The sequence below is a fragment of the Buteo buteo genome, chromosome 2 (assembly GCF_964188355.1).
Source record: "Buteo buteo chromosome 2, bButBut1.hap1.1, whole genome shotgun sequence".
Classification (NCBI taxonomy): domain Eukaryota; kingdom Metazoa; phylum Chordata; class Aves; order Accipitriformes; family Accipitridae; genus Buteo; species Buteo buteo.
The window spans coordinates 61535890-61559019 of NC_134172.1; the positions used below are offsets into that span (position 1 = coordinate 61535890).

General features: G+C 37.9%; 1 protein-coding gene across 4 annotated transcripts in view; it reads right to left on the reverse strand.

Moving 5' to 3' along the window:
• The window catches only part of AVL9 (AVL9 cell migration associated), a 45702-nt gene that overhangs the window by 14407 nt on the left and 8165 nt on the right, over nucleotides 1–23130 (reverse strand). For all 4 annotated transcript variants that reach the window (XR_012654373.1, XR_012654374.1, XM_075057263.1 and 1 more), the window contains exons 2-11: nucleotides 15636–15756; nucleotides 13504–13589; nucleotides 11701–11772; nucleotides 10836–10925; nucleotides 10396–10462; nucleotides 9677–9717; nucleotides 8520–8558; nucleotides 4796–4865; nucleotides 3599–4146; nucleotides 596–730 (exon numbers count right to left, since the gene is read on the reverse strand). Coding sequence is in view for 2 of the 4 variants with exons in the window: in XM_075057263.1 (XP_074913364.1) it covers nucleotides 596–730; nucleotides 3599–4146; nucleotides 4796–4865; nucleotides 8520–8558; nucleotides 9677–9717; nucleotides 10396–10462; nucleotides 10836–10925; nucleotides 11701–11772; nucleotides 13504–13589; nucleotides 15636–15756 (1269 nt within the window). In the remaining 2 variants the exon portion in view is untranslated. The remainder of the gene's footprint in view (nucleotides 1–595; nucleotides 731–3598; nucleotides 4147–4795; nucleotides 4866–8519; nucleotides 8559–9676; nucleotides 9718–10395; nucleotides 10463–10835; nucleotides 10926–11700; nucleotides 11773–13503; nucleotides 13590–15635; nucleotides 15757–23130) is intronic.

The window sequence follows — 23130 nt, forward strand, 5'->3', positions numbered from 1 at the left end:
GGAAGTTTGGTGCTCACATTTATTTTCCTAGAGGCTCTTTGACTATCGCTTCAATTTATTAAGTTGGTTACCTATATGTAGCTATCTTAGGTTACCAAATGCTGATTATATAGTTGTACCTATTTGCTAGAACCAACACGGTGTTTTCCTAAGATACTACTTTTTTAACCTCTTGATTAAATCAGAAGGAAGTCAAGAGCAGTGTGCTTTATTATCCAACTGTATCTGTTTCTCAGCTGCAAGCACTTATTTTTGAAGACCTTATTACAAAGTCATGGAAAAAGCCCATGACATGAAAAGTAAAATTACACCAACAACAAAACAAAAATTTAAGAAGTGCCCTGCAAATTCAAATATTGGATAGAATAATATACAGAAAAACATTAGGGTTAGTTTTGCACAGCTTATCTAATCCTATCCTAACAAATGATACAAATTTAACAAGCTTCTGCATTTAAGAATTTATTTCATAGGGAAGTAATTCAAAATTTGGGCATGAATGTGAAACTTTAAAGCTATACTTAAAATGCAACCTCCACTTCCCCCTGCTCTACCCCGCTCATGTTCAAGCAGTTCAAATGCAAAAGATTCATACTTCCACAATTGCATCACTCAGATGTTTCTGCTGACGGAACAAGATATTGGTGGCTCCCGCAACAAAGCCACGGACTGTTACATCTGACAGGAGATGATGCTGCTGCAGTGCCATGTATGGCAAACAAAGGTACCCCTAAAGTAACAGAGATATTTAGTAGATTAATGTAAGGCCAAAAAAAAAAATCCAAACAAAAAACCCCCACCAATTATCTATATTCAGTTTTTCCTAATAAAAGTCAGCACATTCTACCCAGAATGAGCCTTGCTTATTACAATTTCAGCCACAATTATCTATTGTTTTGCTACATTACATCTGCAAAGCAAAGCAACCAGATTCCATATGAATTAAAATTTTCAATTTAAAAAAACTGTCACCTTTCAGTCTCAGGACTGAAACTGAAATACAATGCAAAGGACAGAAATCAAACATGTTTATAAGGCAACAGAATAAGCAGTATAAAACAAGAGTGAAATCTCAGGTCAGTTCAGAGACAAGAAGTCAATGGAAATAAAGATGCATCTCTCCACTTGCATACCGTGATGTCTTCTGGTAGTCCTGAGGCACATAATGCAGGAGACCTACAGAATGCTGTCCACATTTTATAAGTGGAGATTTCCAGGCTCCAGAGATAGCAGTCAATTTTTTATAAGCATATGCATGCCCGCTTTAAGAAAGAGCAGGATGGAAAGCAACACACTGTGCTTTTTAGCCACTCCATATTTGTAAGTTAATCTAGTATCCTACATTCCAATTAAAAAATCCCAGCCAACAAAACCCCAAACATTTTGAAAAAAGGCTTTGAGGGAAATCACTGAGAAGCAGCTATAGGTATTGTAATTTTCTTTTTAAATATAGCATCAACATACCCCTGAAGTCTAATACTGAAGTATAATTTCAGCTGTTCAATTGCATAAAGCACAAAGCAGTTTATTCACTAGTAGAAACCCTGAAGGGCTAACAGCATACTGGACAGAAACAAAGAGCATATGCACTTCATCACGTAGTACATGGTAATTGGAAACATATGGAAGAAAGGAGCACAACTATTCCTTTTTGTTATATTAGACACAGGGATGGCTTTCCAGATGACAAGCACTTATCAGCAGAAAACAAACAGCCTGTGTCAAAGGAACAATGGTGCTTTGAGAGGAATCACCAACCTAAAATGGAAATTCTTCAAAAAATATGGCTTAAGAAGCTGGCAAAGGGAAGGTTTAATTACTGTATACTCAAGTAGCAGTGTCTTGGAAATCTTTTACTATTTAAAGTATCAAGTGTCAGTTCCCAAATTCACATTTTTCTAAGTATAACAACTTTTATTTCCATGAACATGTTCCATTCTTTTTTAAAAAGTGCAAATGAAATGAGCATTAGATCTTACAGAACTGGTACTAAAGAACATATTTTTCCTTATGCTCTGATGTACTTGGATATGTTATTATGCCATCTGTCAAAATATCCTCCCATTCAAATTTGTCAGATTTTAGTCTTTCTATGGCATGGCATAAAAGAACACTGAGATGAGAGCTCTAAAAGAGATTTAAACTTTCCAGTAAGTGGTTAAACTATAACTTTGAAACACATTTTTCTGATAACTTAGAGATGTAAAGCCTTTTCTGCTTTAATTACAATTGGATGAACTCAAATGAAAAGCGCCTTTGTGGAACAGAAGGTAAACACGTAAAAACTGTCAGCTTCCTTAAAATTGTTTACTTTTCCATTTTATAAGCTTAGTAGCAAACTAAGTTTGCACTTGTAGGCCCCCTTATCAATTATTTTCTTCTTGCTTTCAATCTAGTATTTTCAATAGAACTAGACTAAATACAATTTACAGGCTATTCTCTTGATTAGACAGACCATAAGGACAAACACCAGACTGTAGATCTTTATTGAAAAAGCACTTCTAACAGTAACATGATGCAACACAGGGCAATGACATTTGAGCTGTTCACTTGGGCCCACACAGTGTACTGTTTCCAATGAAAGTTATTGTGAGAAGCTCAAACACAATCATCAAATACAATGTTCTGCAAGGAAATGCAAATAAGCACCTCCAAAGGAAGAAACACCACTTCAGACCTCATCAGCTTGAGGAAATAAATCTGAATCTTCTACTTCCCAGGCAAATGTTCATCTAAAAGGTTATTACATTAAAAACAAAACAAAACAAATGTAGTGTATCACTTCTCTCACTGGCAAAAGTATCTTTAAAAGGGACACAATTTCCCTGGTTTTTATGGGAAACCAGCCCTAGTAAAGGTATTGCTTGTTATCTGACAATGCTCATCAGAGTCCTTAGAAAGACTCTGGAACACCTGGAGTTCAGTTAGGCATCAGTGCAAGTTTAAAATTCAGCAAGTCAGCACCGTGCACAGGGAAAGAGCCACAGACAACCAGGAAGAGTTATCATGTAAAGAAGGGTGAAATTACATATATAGTTATATTTTTGTCTGTGTGTGTATACACACACAGACAGTATATACATTTTGTGCATATATACACACATACACATTTATAAATACATACATATATATAAATATAAAAAAATTAAAAGAGGAAAACATAGGCTTAGGTGTCAGCTAAGATACAGCTTGCAGAATCTTACTTTAGATTAAGGTATCTAAACACTTCTTAAGTACTCTGATCTTGCCCCATACAGGTCAGATCAACAATTCTTCAGAGTAAAAGAAAACAGTAGGTACTGATACATACCATTTACTAACCACAGTGGGGCTGCAGGTTACCATCATGTAGAATTGCAAATTGTGTGCAACTATACATATGAAAGAAAAGTGGAATGCATGTGTGCACACACACGCCGCTCTCAGACATGCACTGACACTTTCCACCTGCCTAGGAACACGGTCATTTGACAGAGACTGTACTTACATGTTTTGAAGTACTCTACTCTCCATTTGGAGTTGGGTAACCAAAATTATTAACCACTTTGAAAAACAGATGTCTTTATGAGTTACCAGGTATCATGAACAACATGTTTACCTTTGTAAAAATAGCCAACGGCATACCATACTGGTCCTCTTCCAACCCAGATACCAGTCCTGGAACAAGCACCGTGTGTCCTGTATTTGCTTGGGGCTGCACAGTGATTGGAAGGCTTTCTGAGCTCATGCCTTTGCTTGGAAGATTTTCAGCCTGTTCTGATGCTGTATTTTCATGTTCTCCTTTTCTCAAATTAGACTCCTCCAAAATGCTAGGATCTAAGGTCTCCCAGTCACTTTCAGAGGACGCTGGAGAAGTGCGGGAAGGAACTTTCAAGTGTTGCACAGTACCATTGGAGGACTGAGCTCCATTGCAAGTCTTCTCTGACTGGGAGAAAGGCATGTTTGCTTTTTGACCTTCCAGTGAATGGTTTCCTGCCATCTTCCTGCCTCCCTTTCCCATTCCTAAGTTTGTATTTGAATTATCAGCAGCAGACACAGAAACGTAGTCATCTAACCGTGGTGTATTTTCCTGCAACCCAGCATCTTCCGATATGCTCTTTCTTGGTCTATACTGTGAGCAGTCAGTAAGACCATGTTCAATCATACCTGGAAAGTGACAGCATGCATGAGTATCAGCATCTCAATAGAAATTTAAGTGACTTTTGTTAAAGAAAATGAACAAAGTCCTCTTGTGTTCAAAGTGGAAATCATATATTTCAAAACACCTCTTTGGGGAGGGGGGTGTTAAAAAAACACCACAAGAACCAAACCCCACGCTTTCTCTCCTAAAGAATCTGCCCCAACTTTTTTTGCTTTGAGAAGACCAGTTAGAAGCTAAGAATTAGCAAGGTTAGGGGTTTGGGGTTTGTTTGGGTGGTTTTTTTCTTTTCTTTTTTTTTTCTTTTTTTTTTTTTTTGAAGAGTGCATGTGGAAGGAAGAGAGAGGTTTGTATTTTTGTTTTTTTTAAGGAACTTGACAGGAATGTGTGACTTATTCAGGGTCCCATCTATGTTACCCACAGGCAATACAGAAGATACAGTGGCTCTGATTAAGCACAAGAAATAACCCATAGAGTGCAAGCAGTAAGTACTAGGAGATGTGTACATAGTATATGGACATGCACAGAAGTCACCCATTTTTCAGGCAAGATACCAACATAACTCGTCACATAAGTTGTTTTCCAAATGAAACAGTACAACCAGTCTCATTTATCAACAGAAAGCATATAAAAAGAAGTCCAAACTTCTCTTCTTACCAGGAAAGAGTGACAGGACAGTCATCAGAGCTCCCACCAACCTATTTACTGGAGAAATATAAAACAGTACCTGGTGGCAGAAGGGAGGGAGGTGGGGAGAAGACAGTGTGCAAGAGAGGAAAGGGGAATTAGGGAGGAGAGAATGAGAAACATAAAATTACACTTAAGCTTGACAAAGATAGAACAGATACAAACTATTCAAGGCATTGCTTTTTACATTATTTTAGAAAGTCTGCTTACCAACAAAAGCTCTTAAACCAGTTCAAAGTAAACATTTAAATGTCTACTGTATCCTTATATAATATTTGTAATATATATGTTATATATATACTTGTTAATCTTTCAGATTTTTCTGTCAATCGTTCAGATTTTCTTCCTAAATTGATCCAGTTACTGAATGACTTGACAGAAAAAAGCTGTTCCTGGCACGCCGCATAGCTTCTTGTTCATTTGTAGTACACTAAAATCTCTGTGTTTATATCAAAGAGGCCAGATAATCTCCGTTTCAGAATTTTGACAAAAACCTATGCAAAAACATTTCCTCTAAGAAAATATATTAAAGCTATGCAGATAAATGAAAAACAGGATAAATGCAGCCTGCATTTATTACAGGTATCTTCCTATGATTGAAAATAAAAAGATTTTTTTTGGAAACAGAAGACATGACTGATATTAACTTTGGTAAAACACTTAAGGCATAACATGGGAAAACAGAATCTCCTTAATTAAATCAGAGAGACTGGGATTAGTAAATTAGTTAGGAATTCAAAAGGGGGGTGTCAAAGGCTAGCAATGAGAGAAGAAACAGAAGGCAGACTGAATATTACTACTGGAGTTCCTCCAAGACAGGCCTTCGTGGGGAGGAAAGCAAAAAAACCCCAAAACCCCAAACATAAAAAACCCCACAGAAGTCAACTTGTTTAACAATGCCATTTTTGCATCCTCAAACAGCACAATACTAGTAAAAAATACCTCAGTATTACAAGGAATCAACAATGATGCAAAGGAATACAGAATGACCTAGCTTGATGACTTTGCAGGCCAGTTTAATAGGTATATGATGAAATTAAAGTGCAGGTTTGTGGACTTAGACTTAATAAAAGACTTCTGCTGTAAGCTAGGAAGACACTTTAGAAGTGACTGATTAATAATAACTCATGTTCCACTAGCATTTGCAAGTCTACAAGCTAGTGAATCAGTGGAACCAAGAGAAAGACCTATGCAGTCCTTACACATAGCAAGCGATGGTAGAAATAGACTCAGCTAGAAATAGATGATGTACATTATCTTGTACAATTTTTCTTTTTTTCTATGTTCAAGATAAGTGAATTCCGATTGCAACAGCCACAGAAAAAGCATGGTGAGAAGAACAAGCAGCTCGTCTGAGGAAAGAATTTCGGCTGACTCCAACAGGAATAAAAAAGTCTAACTTCTTTTAAGATGCTGCTCTATAATGCATGTATGAACAATACATTAGCAATGAACTACAACAGAAAGCCCATGATGACCCTACAGGTTTAGATTCTATGATACCATGTATTCCTAGCCAAACTTATTTTTAAACCTACAGAAATAATTAAGTCTATAAAGAAGTACCTTGTTTACAAGAAATCTAATCCAGTCTAGGTTTTTGTTTGTGTATACCGCTTACTTAAGCCAAGTATTTTTCTGTATTTGTTCCATCAAGTCCCTCTGCCATCTTTCCATCTACATGAGTGCACACCTCCTACCCCCGCAACCCCATTTATACAGCCTACAACATTTACATCAGCAAACTGGGTGGTCTGGGCAGCAGAAAGTCAAATGATCACCAGCTGGAAGTAGTCTTCTAGCCTAAAAACAGCTGAGAGGTGAAAAAAATTCCTTTAGCCTGTGGAAAGGCATCAATCGAATTGCTAAGGATTAAAGGAAATCTGTCTGTGGCATTCTTCAGCTCAAGGAAAATTGGCATTACTAGTGACTTCTTGCATATTATATTTAAGGTCTTTGAACATACAGATACCCACAGTTATTCTGGAACCTTAACATCTACCAACAAACAGGCAGTGCCAGAAAACCAAAACTCTTCCTTTTGAAATTGCAAGTGTTATCTTCCTGTTGGAGCTCAGGGAAAAACAAAAGCAAAGCAACCTGCCCGTTTATTCAATAAGCATCCAGTTATTTTCAAAACAATTTTGTATGTTTGAGTCATGAACTTGCTTGGGAAGCCTTCCCTCTCCCCTCTTCCAGTGCATTTATGTCTTGTGGTTTAAGCAGCTTCAGAAAAGAATTGTAGCTCAGTAAAGTATTTTGTTCATATATGTCTAAATGCTGAACTGACCTGACAAAATGCTATCATAAGTTTTTAAACAGATCAATAGAGATACTTCACAAAATCTTAACTGGAAAATATTTTTTATGTTTTTTCCACTTATAGTTTAAAAAAAGAATAAAAATCACTGTAGACTTTCAGAACGTATTAAGGTTTTTTTTGGAAAAAGCTTCCATATTGAGTCTTGATTACATACATCTCTACATGTGTACTCCTACTATGTCATAATCATATTTTCTCAAGTATACCTTCTGCATAGCCTTTAATATAGCAGTCTTTAGTATATGGCTCTTTAATGCAGAAACTGCATTTATTCTCACCTATAAATACTTAGAACCGTTAAGGTATACCTAACAAAGAATTAAGTGACAAGTGCAAAAGCTTCAGAAAGGCTGCTACTTCTATTTTTAAAAGCCATATTTTACTGCCTCACAAGAGGTACCTAGGCCTTGGATATAGACTTCAAAAAGCCACATGACTGTTTCAGTATCTTACAGATTAAGTCCTACTGACTTCCCAGTTGCAGCTAACAGGAAATTCTTATGTTCCCTCTCAGCACTCTGAAGAAGCTGGGGTTTAACATGGCAGGTTCACTGAAGAAAAAGTGACATTTGGGAAACGGAAACAAAACTTTAAACAAAAAATTTTTAAAAAGCAAACAAAAAATAATCCCTGCATAAATGTGTCTGGGAGCTGAAACACAGTCATTTCACTGAAAGTTCTTGTTCCAGGGTATTTATACATAGAAGAAAATAAACTACTATTTCTCATCTGCTTGTATATTTTGCATATTCCACTTAAATTACTAAGATAGCATTGCTTCTGAGGGAGTAAGGAAAGTAAAGAAAACACTGAGCCTAGAATTCAACAGTTTTTACCAATTTATAATCTGAGTTCAGCCTGACCTAACAGATACAGCTCTTTACACTGTCTCCTGCAGGTGTCCACGCAATTCAGGTCTGAAGGACACTTCTAGCCCAAACCAGAAGTTCTACTTACTGAATACCTGTAAAGCTGTACACTCCCTTTTAGGTACTAGCATTTCCTATTGGTTCTTTCACACAGGTACCTATTTGCATTAAGTGTATCCTCTCCTACCTTTTATAATACGTTAAATTTCTCCACTCATATTTAATCACATTTTACTTACTCTGGCTGGGACAGCTATTAATAAGGTGGAGTGTGGACAGAAGCAGAGGCAAATTTATACATCAACACACAGCAGTTATGTGTAGCATAATTTCCCAATTTATATATGGATGCAAAGTTGTTGATATGACTTCAGGTACTTTTATTTTACTTTATTTTACTTTAATTTGTTTTTCACTAGTATATTCTACACAATTTCATATAAAAAAAAATTCACAATTGCATTTCTATGTAAATTACCTGCCTTAGCCTACAAAACGTTACCTTTTTCTCTAGAAGAATCAATTTAAAAATGATCAAGACCTGAAAAAACACAAAAAGGAAAAAAATGGTGAGTGAACTAGTGCCATTTATCAAAAATACTGCACAAGCATAATCTCTTATCACGATTTCATGTTAATCACTGCATAACTGTTAAATGATCAAGTACAGGTGACCAGTAAAAACCAGTGTTCCAATACCCTTTCTCCACCTGAGCCCTCATTTTAATATAGCATTTGAGATGCACAAAGAAAAACCTGCACAAACAAGAATTTTTTGATTTGAATCATAAAAAGCTTATCAGAAAGAACACGTTGTATAATTCCAGAATTTTAAAAAACAGTAAACTGCATAAACATAAAAGAGCTCCTCCACAGAAATACAGAAAACAATTCAGCAAAATACCAAGAACAGCATTCACCTCACCTAATTTTAGGCATCTGTAGATGAGGCATCTAGATCAGAAGTGGCTGTCCAGATTCTCTACACTCAAAGAAAAACACTGATGCTTCTGGCACATGACTGGCAGACATCTGAAGTTAAACAAAAATGAGTTCTACCCCAAAAATCTACTGAGCAGGCGAAAATACACCATGAAACCCAGATTCCTGAATTTGTTTCCTTGATGCCTCTCAGTTAGTAAAAGATTCTAAATGCTATTTGTACCTTTGCTGTAGGATACGCGCTCAATTTCAATAGTCATTAAGAAAAAGAAGGAGAGGTGCAAGTCCCCTCAGGTTCTATGATGGCAGAAGCTGCAAACATTACAAGATACAGGGAAAAATGCTCCAAGTTGTGTCTGCATGGACTTTAGCAATATTATTCTATCACATTCATCTGACAAGAAGCAGGAAATAGAAACAAGATCATAAATGAGACACCACTTGCACTTTGGGACAGGACTAAAGACATGTTACACAAACCTAGAAATCTCCACGGAATCCAGCAGACAGACAAAACTTCTCAGTCTGGAACTTACTTTCACTGAAGTCATGTAGGCAGAAGGGAAATTAGGAGGCTGTAACCAGAAGTACTTAGGAAACAGTCTTCTTACTTGTAGTTCAGGTATGCCTAGACATGTTTATTTTTCAGTTCCTCACAAAGCATTTTACTCCACAAAATAAGTGCTGTAATTTATATATTTAACGGAGAACGCCTACCTTGTGTCTAAAGTGAAAAACAAGATCCCGAGGAGACAGCCCTGAGATACCAAAAAGAGAGCAATTACTACAGTTTAATAGCTAGTAGAGATACTAACTTACTTCTTGTCACCATCTTTCAGGGGAGGTGGACAGCCATTATGCATTCTATGTGAACCTGATTATTTCAATAGCAGAATTCGTATCAAATTCTTTCTTTTGAGCAGGAGCAAGAGTTAAGTCTACAATGGAGACAATAATAATGTAAATAGTCACACTCTGAGTTACTCCTGTTGGCTGCCACACAGCATTATGGAAACACTGAAGTAAATACTACACTGTGCATTCAGAAAACACAGGGAAGAGTCAGAATCAAATGGGAGATAGCCCAAATAACAGGTAGATGAAAGCTTGAGCACCCCACACCATCAAATAGTTCAATCTAAAAATTAAGAAGGTACTGTTTCCCAAAAGCAGCCAAGCAGTTGCTTGTCAGACTCTTAGGTCAAGAGGTAACACAGCTTTCAGCCTACCACTAACTCCTATTATAAAAGCAACACTACATTTATTTGACATTTATTTAAATCCATTAATAAAAGAAATGCATAACAGAATACTGTGCAGGCACACAGACCTCTGGTGCTTAATCTGTTAATGCACATGAATAAATTAGCTAAGGAAGGGAATGTGTTGATTAGTGTAACATTATCTCTGCTGCTTGTCCAAAAAAAGTCACTTACCCAGATAAGCTTGTGACCCTTCTAGCAAAGTACTGCCCAAGGAACTATTCATATGATCATAAAGTTCCTGTAAAAGTTAGAATAAAGGCAAAAAAATCCAGAAGCTGTTAATGGCATATGGTCACACAAAATTCAGAATAAATAAAATTCACTTATTCAAGGATTTCAATGTCTTGTTCCAGAAGGAAAGTAAAATTTTACTAATGGAGTCAACGGAGATACAGGCTGACAATCACACTCATTCTTGTGTTTCATTACAAATCAGAAAGCTGACCCTCTGTCAGACTAGGGTCGTTCATTTAGTTCACGTCAAATTATTACAAGAGCTGAATAACTGTATGACCTATGCAAATGGAACATTTGAGCAATAATTAAAAACACTGAAGTCCGTAGCCATACACTGAAAGCTTTGTTCTGTGTGGCTATTGCTTAAAATTTACCTTTAGAATTGAAATTTGCGTGAAGTCTTTTTCTTCAAAATATGCATGTGTAATGAGTTGCAGCTTTGCCTGAAGTAACCCATACAAAGGCTTGGAAGAAAAACAAACACAAAAGCAAGTGAAGAAAACTTATTTAACCACTCATTTTGAACGTTAATCTTCTCCCATTCTTATCTTGCAATATAGACACATTATTACCCATAGAGTTCATGGAGGGGCAGTCCTTAGTCACTAACTCACACCATCCTTCTCCTGTGCTCATTTTAAATGCCGATAATCCTATTTTCTTTCCATTTGCACGTACCATACCATAACTGAACACCTTTCTGGAAAAGTACTTTCCTGCTTTAACACTGCTTGTGCAGCTCCAGTAATAGCTCTTTCTTCAGCTTTAAGCACAGAAAGAATTTCTGTTCCCTGCCTGGTGACCAGTAGCTTTTGCTAAATAGGTAGAAATACAAGATGTTTCTTCAAAACAAGAGTATGCTGTATGTGTGACTACCTTAAAACCTCTTTCAGTTGTCAATAGACACTCTCTCCAGTTATTATAATGGCAACACCCCTCAATCCTACTACATGAAATAAAGTTAGTAGCACTTAATAATCAAACGTGCAAATAGATATCCAGGTCCCTGACAACAGGCAGACACTTTTACAATTATTCTTACAAAGAGATACCAATTCAAGGCAGCTCACTCAAATGCCATAGCCTTCCAATTCAATTTTGCTTCAGTATTTTGTTACCCTCTGCAATGATTTAAAGAGAGAGATGTTTGGAGCCAAAAGTTCCAAATAAGAATATGGAAAACAATTATTTTTAGTCTGTTGTTTGAAAATGTTTTTGGAGTTAAACAAGCATTCTTACCAGCTGACTGAGAACACAGACGCTTTTCTGTACTGTTTCTCGGGTGATGTCTGCTTGCCGTACTTTTAATGCCTAAGAAATAGAAGTATTACAGTATTTTTACCCACACACAATTTAAAAAAGAATTCTTTCACAGGTCTAGTTGCCACATACCACCCCCCTTTTTAAAAAAAATCCTAAAACTGTCTTCAATGGTGGAATACCCAAACCATGCAACAGTATGCCCTTACCTAGTAAAAATAGTCATAACACTGATATGTCAGAGTTGTGTTCTTATCTCTCTGGGCACAGCAAAGATCCAAATACAGCTGTGATGACAGGCAGAGGACTGTTTAAAAGACACTAGCATGAGAAAAAGGCAATAGCCCTGGAAAAGGCAGTGGCATTTTATGTCAGGGTAATGTAACAGAAGAGAAGCCACAACACATCACTCGTTCTTCTCTAACATTATCTGTGAAAATGGACCCAGTTGAAAAGTCTTTGCCTAGAAATTGTTTGCTTTATACTCAAGGAATTTCTTTGAGCCACCCATAAAATAAAGGAGGTATCATCTGCAGAATCAACTACATTCTCAGCCAGACCAAATGGTCCCAGCACTTAACAGCAGACCTACAAAGGATGGGGGCAGAAAGACAGCCAAGTGATTCACTTAATTGTACAAAACAGCAAGTGTGCGGACTGCAGCCCACACATCAAAAGGGACAGATGGAAAGAGTGGTAGAGCTGTCATATAAAACACATTGTTTTATATTCTACTTGTTCCAAAGAGTTCATTTTAAACACCTATTTATCTTCTTAATTGGTTACTAAACAGCATAAACTGGAATAAAGAGCACAATAAAGCCAAGTTATTGCATAGTTAAATAGAGCAAGACTCTAAATCACAGAATACAGTTAAGACTGGCTGCAAAGATAATGAGTGAACTGAAATCAACATGGATTTAGTTCAAAAGAAACAGAATTAAAATCTGCATGTGTGAAATTTTTCCTATAGCATAAACAGGAACTTGAAATATAATCAACGTATGATTAACACTAAACCCGAGTACATAATTTACATCTGAATACAAGACTCATTTAAAACTCAAACCCACATGGCATTCCAGATTCTTGGCACTTCACTGGAAAAGGGAGTAATTTTTAAAGGAATTTGTAGTAACTTCTCAATTGTAAGTGCACAGATCACACTACCGTAACTACTTTTGAAAATATGGACAGATTCTAGTACATCAAGTACATAATTTCCTCAGTGTGATCAGGTGCACATAATTTTTCAGCTTTACTGCTAAAAGTTCAGTATTGGTAAGCAGCTACAATGAATGGGAAGATTCTAGTCTACTCTGCAAGTGTACTTTTGGCAAAGGAGGTATGTGAAGAGAAACATCCCTACACTTGCATGGTCAGATCCCAGGAAATACTCTAAAATTTTTCATAGTCACACACTGGAGAAATTTCAACTTTTTCCACCCAAGAGGCCTACTTCCTGGAAACATGACTTGGCCACCTGACAGACTGTCAGCTTCATTTGTTACTTGGTGCTGATGCCTGGATTAGCTCTCAAGAACCAAAACATATTTTTCAATTGCCTCGAACATTTCAAAAGACCACAATATGCCTGCTGACATAAGGGAAAGAAATAGTTCTCAAATTCTGTAGCTACCTACTGTGCACATTTTCATAGACTTTTAATGTAAGCTGATCATGCAGTTTGACTGTTGGCATAATGCAAGCCACTGAATTTTAGGGTCGTTAATGCATCAAGCCTATTATTTCATTAATATAATTCACAACTTGGAAAGTTACCTTCGCTTCAATCTGCCTATAGCAAGAGACGCCATATACTGTGGTTCGATCCCCATATCTCGGTGGCAAATGGAAAAACACCGTATCTATGAAAAAGAAAAGACTGTTTTGTAAGTCACTAACAAGAGTTCAGTATTTTTATTTTCAGCATCACTTATTTTTAAAAAGTTTACTGCTGAAAATACTAGCACACTTATTTTTCTGAGACTTTAAAAAAAAGAAAGAAAAAGTAATCTATAAAGCTACACCCACACCCAAATTAGTTTCCAAATTGCAAGATGCTTTCCCAATTCAGTATGGAGCAGCAAAGACAAGGCACTATAAGGCAAGGTGTACAGCTGCAGCATGATGCCATTAAGAAGGTAAATGCAATGAAGATGGGGAAAAAAAAAACAAACCAAAACACTAAGGAGGACACATACTGTTAAAAGATTAGAGTAGCTGCTACCACTGCCAAGGTAGATATCCATGCACCAGCACTGCTACGCTAACAAAAAGGATTTGTGAATCCTAGTCTCACACAAAATAATTACTGTCTCTGTGCAAGTGTGACATGAAAGAAAAAAATCTCTAAAATATGATAAAAGGCTTTTATGGCTTGAGATATATACACACATACATATACACATGCACTTGCTACTACTGCAAAAAAGTTGCTAAATCCTAAGTAAAGGAGAGGATTACCACTGTTTGCCTTTCAAAACATGAGTGAAATCCGTTTTGAAACCAACTATTAATTTTTTGTTTGCTTCATAGTAACAAAATGAACAGAAGAGACAATCCCATATGCATTAAGTCTAACAGAAAGAGGGACTATTTTTAACAAAGCTTGCTTCCTTGAACAAGTTTAATTATATTATGGAGATTACCTAGGCTTTTAGAAAGCCTTTAAGACTATTTCCTGTATCTAGTCATCCTCTTTGCAAAACTGCAACTATCAGTGGGAATTAGTTTAAAACTCAAAAAATAGATATCTAATAAAGTTACAGTAAATGTAACATAACTATTATCTGAAACATATTCGCCTATTTCAAGTTCATGTGTATTCTTGCCTACAAAACACAAGGATATTTATCAGTTTTGTTGCCAAGTCTTTTTTTCTTACCAAAAAATACACATTGGTAATCTTTTAGTGCAGTGATAAAAATGCTCAAAGCTAACCATTAACTGGGATGGTACTGAGCCAAGTTAGAACAGTGAAGTGCAGCTGCATATGATTTTCCTAGCTTTGAATGTAGCCTACTTCTCACTATGTATTTAACAACACAGAAATTGAACAAAAATCATGACCCAGACCAGAGTCAGAGAGACTTTTATTGCTGCTAGGAAGGGGATTATTTTGATATGACTTCCTTTGCTTCCAAATGAGGTCTCTGGAAGCTGGAGAATTAGGAAACTAAGCACATGAAGTTAAAAAAAACAAACAACCTTATTAAAAGTAGCATTAAAGGGTTTCTGTGATTTTGCTATTTTAAGTGACTTCCTTGTTCACTGCTCTGCAGAAAAAAAGATGAAACAACTGAATATGCATATAAATGTCACAGTGATGAACTGAACTGCTGTTAAATAAACAAAGAAATAAATGCAATACTAAAAAAAAATAGCTGCAGTGAACTTGCTGGTAATTACATGGCAAAGGAATCATTTTATCTTCATTCTGCTGACAAATACACTAAAGATCCTGTTCCTACCCCTTACATTTGCTGGTTTTCAAAATATTTCATTCTACAGACGTTGAATGACTTGCAGGTCACTCTAAGAATCTCTAAATTAGTGGAGGGGAAAAAAAAATCATTACAAAGCTGAATTTTAGAATTTCATTTTTCCCTTAACTCAAAACTGGATTAAGGTTTTACTCAAGAGTTTATTCCCCTTTCAAAGAACTTCTGAGAAAGTCAGTAGCCTTGTTTTGCACTAGGACTACACACAAGTGACCTTTAAGCTTTTATTGACATCCGATTTCTTGATGTAGGAGGTACACCTTTATGATCTACTTTCACTTTAAACTCTGAAGCAATTATCATTACCAAAGTATTTTGCAGCTTAAACAAAAAGTATGGGAAGTCTAACAGTGAAAAGAAATGTTGGTTGCAGCAGAAGTAGTACATAAAACTTCCTCTCTTGTTTCTTACCTTCCTGATAGTTGTGAGCACCATCTGGTAAGGCGAGAAATGGCAAGTATTTCCATTCCTCTGGTAAACTGTGGCTGTCATGCCCTTCTCCAGGCTTTAGGGGAGGATAGGAAAATTCAACCTAAACAAACGAACAAGAATAGAGTGAGGCAGAGAGAGAATACATCACTGTTACCAAATAAGCAAGTCTCTGATTCAGCCTAGCACCTTTTTCTTAGCAATGGTATAAAACAAAGTTTTTCTTCCTACTAGCATTCCTTGTCCCTTCCTCCAATGCACCCATGGACTGACTCATGTGTGGTCTAACTGACAGGCCCTGGGCAGATGTGGCTTCTGCCCTGCTTCCATCCAGGCTAGTACCTTTTCCTCCAGAGAAATATGAAACAGATCTTTAAGCAGAAAACATCACTCAGCAGCTGAATACCTTCACCCCTGTATGCACATAGCCAGCAGCACATTGCTGCACCTGCAGTGTCAGCAGAGGTCATTGCTGGGGCACACTCATCCTGAAATCAGATTTGGCTTCTCAGCCCCTCCAGGGTAACATGCTAACACATGCAAGTGTGGTGGGTTGACCCTGGCTGGACATCAGGTGCCCACCAAAGCTGCTCTATCACTCCACCCCTCAGCTGGACAGGGGAGAGAAAATGTAACAAAAGGCTCATGGGTTGAGATAAGGACAGGGAGAGATCACTCAGCCAATTACCATCACAGGCAAAACAGACTTGACTTGGGGAAAATTAATTTAATTTATTACCAGCCCAATCAAAGTAGGATAATGAGAAGTAAACCCAAAGCTTAAAACACCTTCCCCCCACCCTTGCCTTCTTCCCAGGCACAACTTCACTCCCAGATTCTCTACCCCCTTCCCCCCAGCAGCACAGGGGGACAGGGAATGGGGGTGAGATCAATTTATGACACATTGTCTCTCCCACTCCTTCCTCCTCAGGGGCAGGACTCATCACACTCTTCCCCTGCTCCAGCATGGGGTCCCTCCCACCGGAGATAGTCCTCCATGAACTTCTCCAACATGAGTCCTTCCCACAGGCTGCAGTTCTTCATGAACTGCTCCAGCGTGGATCCCTTCCACAGGGTGCAGTCCTTCAGGAACAGACTGCTCCAGCATGGGTCCCCCACGGGGTCACAAGTCCTGCCAGAAAACCTGCTCCGTGGGCTCCTCTCTCCGTGGGTCCACAGCTCCTGCCACGAGCCTGCTCCAGCGCGGGGTTCCCACGGGGTCACAGCCTCCTTCAGGAACCCACCTGCTCCGGCATGGGGTCCTCCACGGCTTGCAGGTGGAGATCTGCTCCACCGTGGACCTCCCTGGACTGCAGGGGGACAGCCTGCCTCACCAGGGTCTTCACCACGGGCTGCAGGGGAATCTCTGCTCCGGCGCCTGGAGCATCTCCTCCCCCTCCTTCTTCACTGACCTGGGGGTCTGCAGGGCTGTTTCTCTCACATGTTCTCATGCCTCTCTCTGGCTGCAGTTTCTGTTGCGCAGCAATGTTTTTCCCCTTCTTAAATCTGTTACCGCAGAGGCACTAGCACTGTTGCTGATGGGCTCGGCCTTGGCCGCGGGCAGATCCGCCTTGGAGCCGGCTGGCATTGGCTCTGTCGGCTTCTAGCAGCTTCTCAGAGAAGCCACACCCCTGTAGCTCCCCCGCTACCAAAACCTTGCCATACAAACCCAATACAGCAAGCCTCTATTTTACCCTACTGGATGTTGAATAATCTCAGAAACTACAGTGACAGCAAAATACTGCTTTTAAGTATTTTTATGCCCTTGACTGCAATGAGTGCTACACATTGGCCTAAAGTACCTCCTTTTCCTTTCCTCAGGAAATTCTGCCTTTCAGTTTCACCTTTCATTTATTTGCCATTTACCTCTTTTTCCCAGTAAGAGGGACAAACTATCTATTCCTCACACTACATTGCATGTCTACCACAGATCTTCATAATCAGTATCTTCACAGTACTATTGTTTAATCTTCTTTTCCTATGGAGACCCCTCTGGGTTTCCAGCCACTTTCACCAACTCTTTTTTCCATACGTTCATTTATAAAATTACTGAACAAAATCTAACCACAAATTTATCAGTAAAAGAAACTGTTCAAAGATACTGCAACTTCTCTTGAAGGACATTTAGCAATAAACTAGTGAGCTGTAAAACATATACATGAAAATAAAAAAGCAGGACAAAGCAAGCACACAGAAAATATTAACATTTGATGGATGATAAAATAAAAATACTGTAAAGGACGAGAGTACTGAAGAAGAAATGGGAAATAAATAAAGAAAAATGAAATTCTTCACCTTACCACACGGTGTCACTCTTCCTACAACTGTTACCAACTTGGGAAAAAAGCACAAAGGACCAGAAAACAAGAAATCAGCCTTGCTACTTGCTGTATCAATTTCAAGTTTTCTTATTCCTCATATATAAAAGAGATCTTGAAAACATCCACAGACAATAAAGGTCTGGTGAAATATCAAAGCCCTGAGCTAAAGGTAAGTAAGGTGCAAAGAATATTTATACAAGGGGGTGGAAAAAAAGACATGCAATAGAAAAAGGATTAATTTTGGCAGGGGAAAGAGGGGGGAATCCAGACCCTGACTTGTAGTTAGTTATCAAGAATCCACAAAGCCTTTTAAACAAAATATGCCATTAAGCAAAACAGAAGAACATCTGACTTCCAAAAGCGAGACAAACACTAGAATTAGCATCCATACAAAGAGCAGAGAAACTGCTTGCATTTAGTACCTAAATCCTGAGAATTCCCTGCTATCCTTTTCAAATCACAGATTATACGAAAATTAAAATGTTAGAAGCTTCATGTAAATATCTGCAACACAGAAGAGGATTATATCATACAATCTGATACTGTCCAGATTCAAACTGGCTGGCTGAAAACACTGTTTACAGAATTATTACTGGATTCTCGCAGGAGGAGTAACCTCAGCAATAAATAAAGCACAGTTCGCAAGTTTTAAAACATAGATAGTCAGGGGGCATCTACACTAAAGTCCTAAATCAGGTGGTTTACTTCGCTGCATGGCCAACAGAGAGGGGTTTGGATCCACCCTCTGCAGGAGCTTCTTTCCATCAAATACAGAGGAAACCCTGGGTGCATTAGATTTCAATGAATACCTTCAAAGCGTCATTCTTGACAGGGAGATACTGCAAGTAAGGATCTAAGACATCATTGCTTCCAAGCACTTACAGAATTATGACTGTATTTTCCATTCCAACCAAAATAATGAATTAGAAGACACTTTTAAAGGAAAGAAGGGTAGGACAATTCAAGCTGTAAGAAAAAACATGTATTCACTAAGGAATACTCCTTTCAAAAGTCCAGAAAAAAGCTGGGAGATCTGGCTCCTGTGTTCTTTTGACAGCGCGAAATTTCCTGAAGAACGACTTTGTTCTAGCTCACAACATGCCATCAACACCTCAGCTGCTATCAGATACTGCCAGCAACAGGGATTTCTGCAGGCTCGGACTGTTCCCAATTCAACAAACCGAACAGGCATTAGTGACACTGATGATAATCTTGCTTTATATTAGACTGCTTCTTTCAAAAATTCGTGTTCCAATATAGAAACTTCTGTATGTGTGAAAAAATATCACAAAACTCAGATAAAGCAGAATTAAGATTGCTTAAGTGGCCCTAAATAATTGACTTTATGATATACTTTATGATAGACCTGATTTGCATTATGACATACTATTCCTCCCCCTCCCCAAGAGGGTCCATGTAAGGAGGAGCCTGGTTTGTGTAGTAGGAGGAATCATGTTTGTGTAGTTTAATAGATCACTGCTTGTAGAAGTACCACCTCATATTGCAGAGGCTGAAAGGGTGGAAGTGACAAAGAAGCAGGAAGAAAAAAAAAGGACAATCCAGCAGCAAGGACAGCATGGACACCCTGAAGAACTTCCTTCCACCCCTCCTCTGACTTAAAGAGTTCCCAGTGATTTAATTTCAAAGAGTTAAGTCAAACTTCTTCACAAGTAGTCACTGCAGGTGGGATTCAAATCAGCTGACTACATGTCAAAAAGCAAGTTCTCTGAGCAAGATCCTAAGCAAGATTCTGCGTAGTCAGAGAAAACAGACACCTGCAGAGGATGATTCATCTGATCTGTTTCTTTCCATTGTCTCTGAAGACAACTAGCTCAGACTTCCAAGTCTAACTTGCAGATGACTGAATTAATGCAGATGAAACTGACCCTAACTGTTCCTTACCTTCTAGACTTTCTGCTTGATTTCTACAGCTCAATTTGCAGACTTGCATCAATTGCAGCTGGAATCCTTTGCATAGAAAAAACATTATTTCAAAACCAAAGTAGTATAAGAACATTGAATAGCCTAATAAAAAAAAAATATATATATATATAAAAAAAGGCCAAAACCCCACAGTTCTTGAAAATCTTGAAACTGAGCAGTGCACATGTACCAAAGTGATAATAATGGGGTAGGGAGAATCTCAGTTCTATCACTTCTGAGTTTCCGAACAACTGGAGCTTCAGTAAAATTCTTCTCTCAGCCTGTGTGTGCAAACTCTACAGTATAGTATTCCTAGTTAAGGCAACTTAAAAAAAAAAGAAAAGGTGTTTTTTTTTTCCTCATCTTCCACTTTAAACCCAAGACCAACCATGACAGGGGAATGGGACTACAGAAAAGACCTGTCTTACAGCTCTTTTTCTCCCTCTTCACAGAATGAAGAAAGAGGACCTCATTTTTTATTTAAACACAATAGTTTTATGTAAATCCACACATATATGCATGTGCATGCACAAAAATGCACTTCAATTTCCCTATTTGTCATTAATACATATATGTATTACAAAAAATGCCTGCAAATGAGAAATAAAGTCTTTTAATAAAGCTCAGTAGTCAATAGGAACAAAGAAATACATGCAAGTTTTCAGAGCTGACTGCCAGAGCAGATTTTACAGGGTTTTGTCTCCTCAAGTGAATTAAAAAAAAGACTCCTCAACAAAATGAAATTCAAATTCAAAACTGAACTCCTCAGAGACTGCAGAATAAACTACATAAAACATGAACTAGAATCTCCACTCATTTCTTACTTTTCCAAGTGTCAGGAATATTCATTACAGCTGCAAATACTGATTATGCCTGTCAAGGGGTTTTGATGGCAATGCTTTCTGCCTGTTCAGATTGTCTTGTTCTGTGAGCAGATAGCTCTTGATTGATTTCAGAACTAAAATCAATAGAGAATATTGTGATTTAGTGGAGAAATAAATAACTGTGCTCTTCACTACACAAAGCTAAAATAAAATATAATTTAAAAAACTCTCTAAACTGAAGTACAACTGAATTTCTGGAACTTATATTTTTATTTTTAGGTAATTCTGCTACATTAACTAACCTTTTATACGCGGTTTGTACTGAATCGAACAGTTTGGATGCAAAGCACCTACTGATACACAGTCTGATCTTGTTTGTGGAATGAAAAAAAAAAGTCCAGGCAATCTGTTTTGGTTCCTTGTCTTTAAAGGGACTTCCTAGCCAGAATAAATTTACCAGACATTCATTAACTCACAGTAAAGAAAGGACGAGCGCAGGCAAGGGAAAGTGTATTTCAGTTCCTACATTTAGGAACTAACATGATAGTTTTTCTTTAAAAAAAAATGCATTGATATTGTCTTCTACTAAATTACAAGTACACAATCAGAAGAGACGTTAAAAAAGGACATTGATAAAAGAGGAATTTCCAAAATATATGTGCATGTCCACCTAAACTATCACACTCAAACATTAGACAGGTAGTTGGCATTAATTTTTGGTGAATTTCATACTCAGGTGAGGTTGTTTTCATTTTCTGTGAAAAGTGTTAAGTGATAGCAATCACAGCAAGATCCTCAGTGAACACTAAACAGTGATAATTTAAAATGTGCTGGCAAGTCAGTATAAACTCCCCATTCTCCGCACTCCATCTACTGTCATGTTTGCACTACTCCACTTAAAAGTTAACTCCTCTTACTTAGCACAGTCACAATATAAACTCTCCTCTTTACTACAGGTATTTTGGAAGATATCTCTTCAGACTAGAAATGAAAAAAAATCTGGACTGAAATAAGTTTTTCCATCGATTCAATGGAGAAAGGATTTAATCTCAAATCTCTAAAAATATCTGAAGTATTTAGAATGAAACTGGAACTTCCTCACATTCCTGTATTGCTAAAGCTATAGAGCAGCCACTTCCACAAGTTCGAAGACCCCATTTGTATTGCTATAGATGCACAATATAACCATTCAAGTTTGCTTCAAAAACTCCAACTAGGTCAGTAAAGTTTTGACTCTTAGGCCCTTAAAAGATAAAACAATCTGAAACACTGAAACTTCTGTATTTGTTTGTCTTCAAAAGTCATGCCAGTATGCATTTTAGACACTCTTTCCAATTACTTAACACTTTATTTTTATAGTCATACAGTTCAAGTCAGACATAAAACCTGTGCTTTGGAACTTTTGCTCCCATCAGTCTCCTCAAAGAAAAGTAAGTAACAACCCCCGCCCCAAAGAATAACATGATACTACTGCAACTATTCCAACCTAGGGGACTTGCTAGAGAACTCTGTGCCCTCAAGACAAGACTTCGTGGTCTTACAGGAAGTAAATTCGAATTCATACAGCATGAACTCTCAAGAAGATACAAGGTACCAGAGAGGGCAGTTTCCTTAATGAAACAGGAGAGGGCAACCCTCAGCTCTACTCCCAACTGACATCTGCCCAGCACAGCCGCTAGTATAGACTGGTTCCCAACGGGAAGGAGCCTATGCCAGCTGCCAGGGAGTTGTCAAATGGTACAGTGAATCCTCCTTCTCCTGGGAAAAATGGAGGACCAGGACTGTAGACACACTTTAAAGCACATCTGCTTGACAGTTTAGAAACAGCCATTGTGCGTAATTCATATGGCATATATTGCTGAACTGAGGCAGTCCAAGCGAGCAATTGCCTTGTCTTATGAGCCAGCAAGCATTCAGGTTCTTTACCACGGGACGTCTGATGTTCCCAGAATGGCTCTTGGTGAACATGTTCCTTCCTTACAAGTTTCAACACTAGATTTACTCATAAGAGTGGACAAATACAGCTTGCTACCAAGTATGAGGCTGAGAAGCTACAAAAACACAGTAACATCATGAAGTACAGAACGTGCTCTGCTCTAGGTAACCCCAATGAAGCAGGCAGCCCTGTGCCGTCTCCCAGCATGTCAGAGCAGGCAAGGAACTTGCTTTCACATCTTGTATCTACAACCTTCTGAGAGTAATTTAAGAAATATGCCTGTCCAGGTGTAATAGTTCAGCACTACGTACAAGCTATGGGATGGATTACCAAAAGGAGAGATATATCATAAAATAAGGCAATAATAGGACAGGGAACACAAAGCTGAGACTTGCAAGTTCCAATTTACTCCAATGTGAGTGACCTCTGTTCAGTGATTTTACAGCTTTGAAGCTCCCTCAATTATATATGTA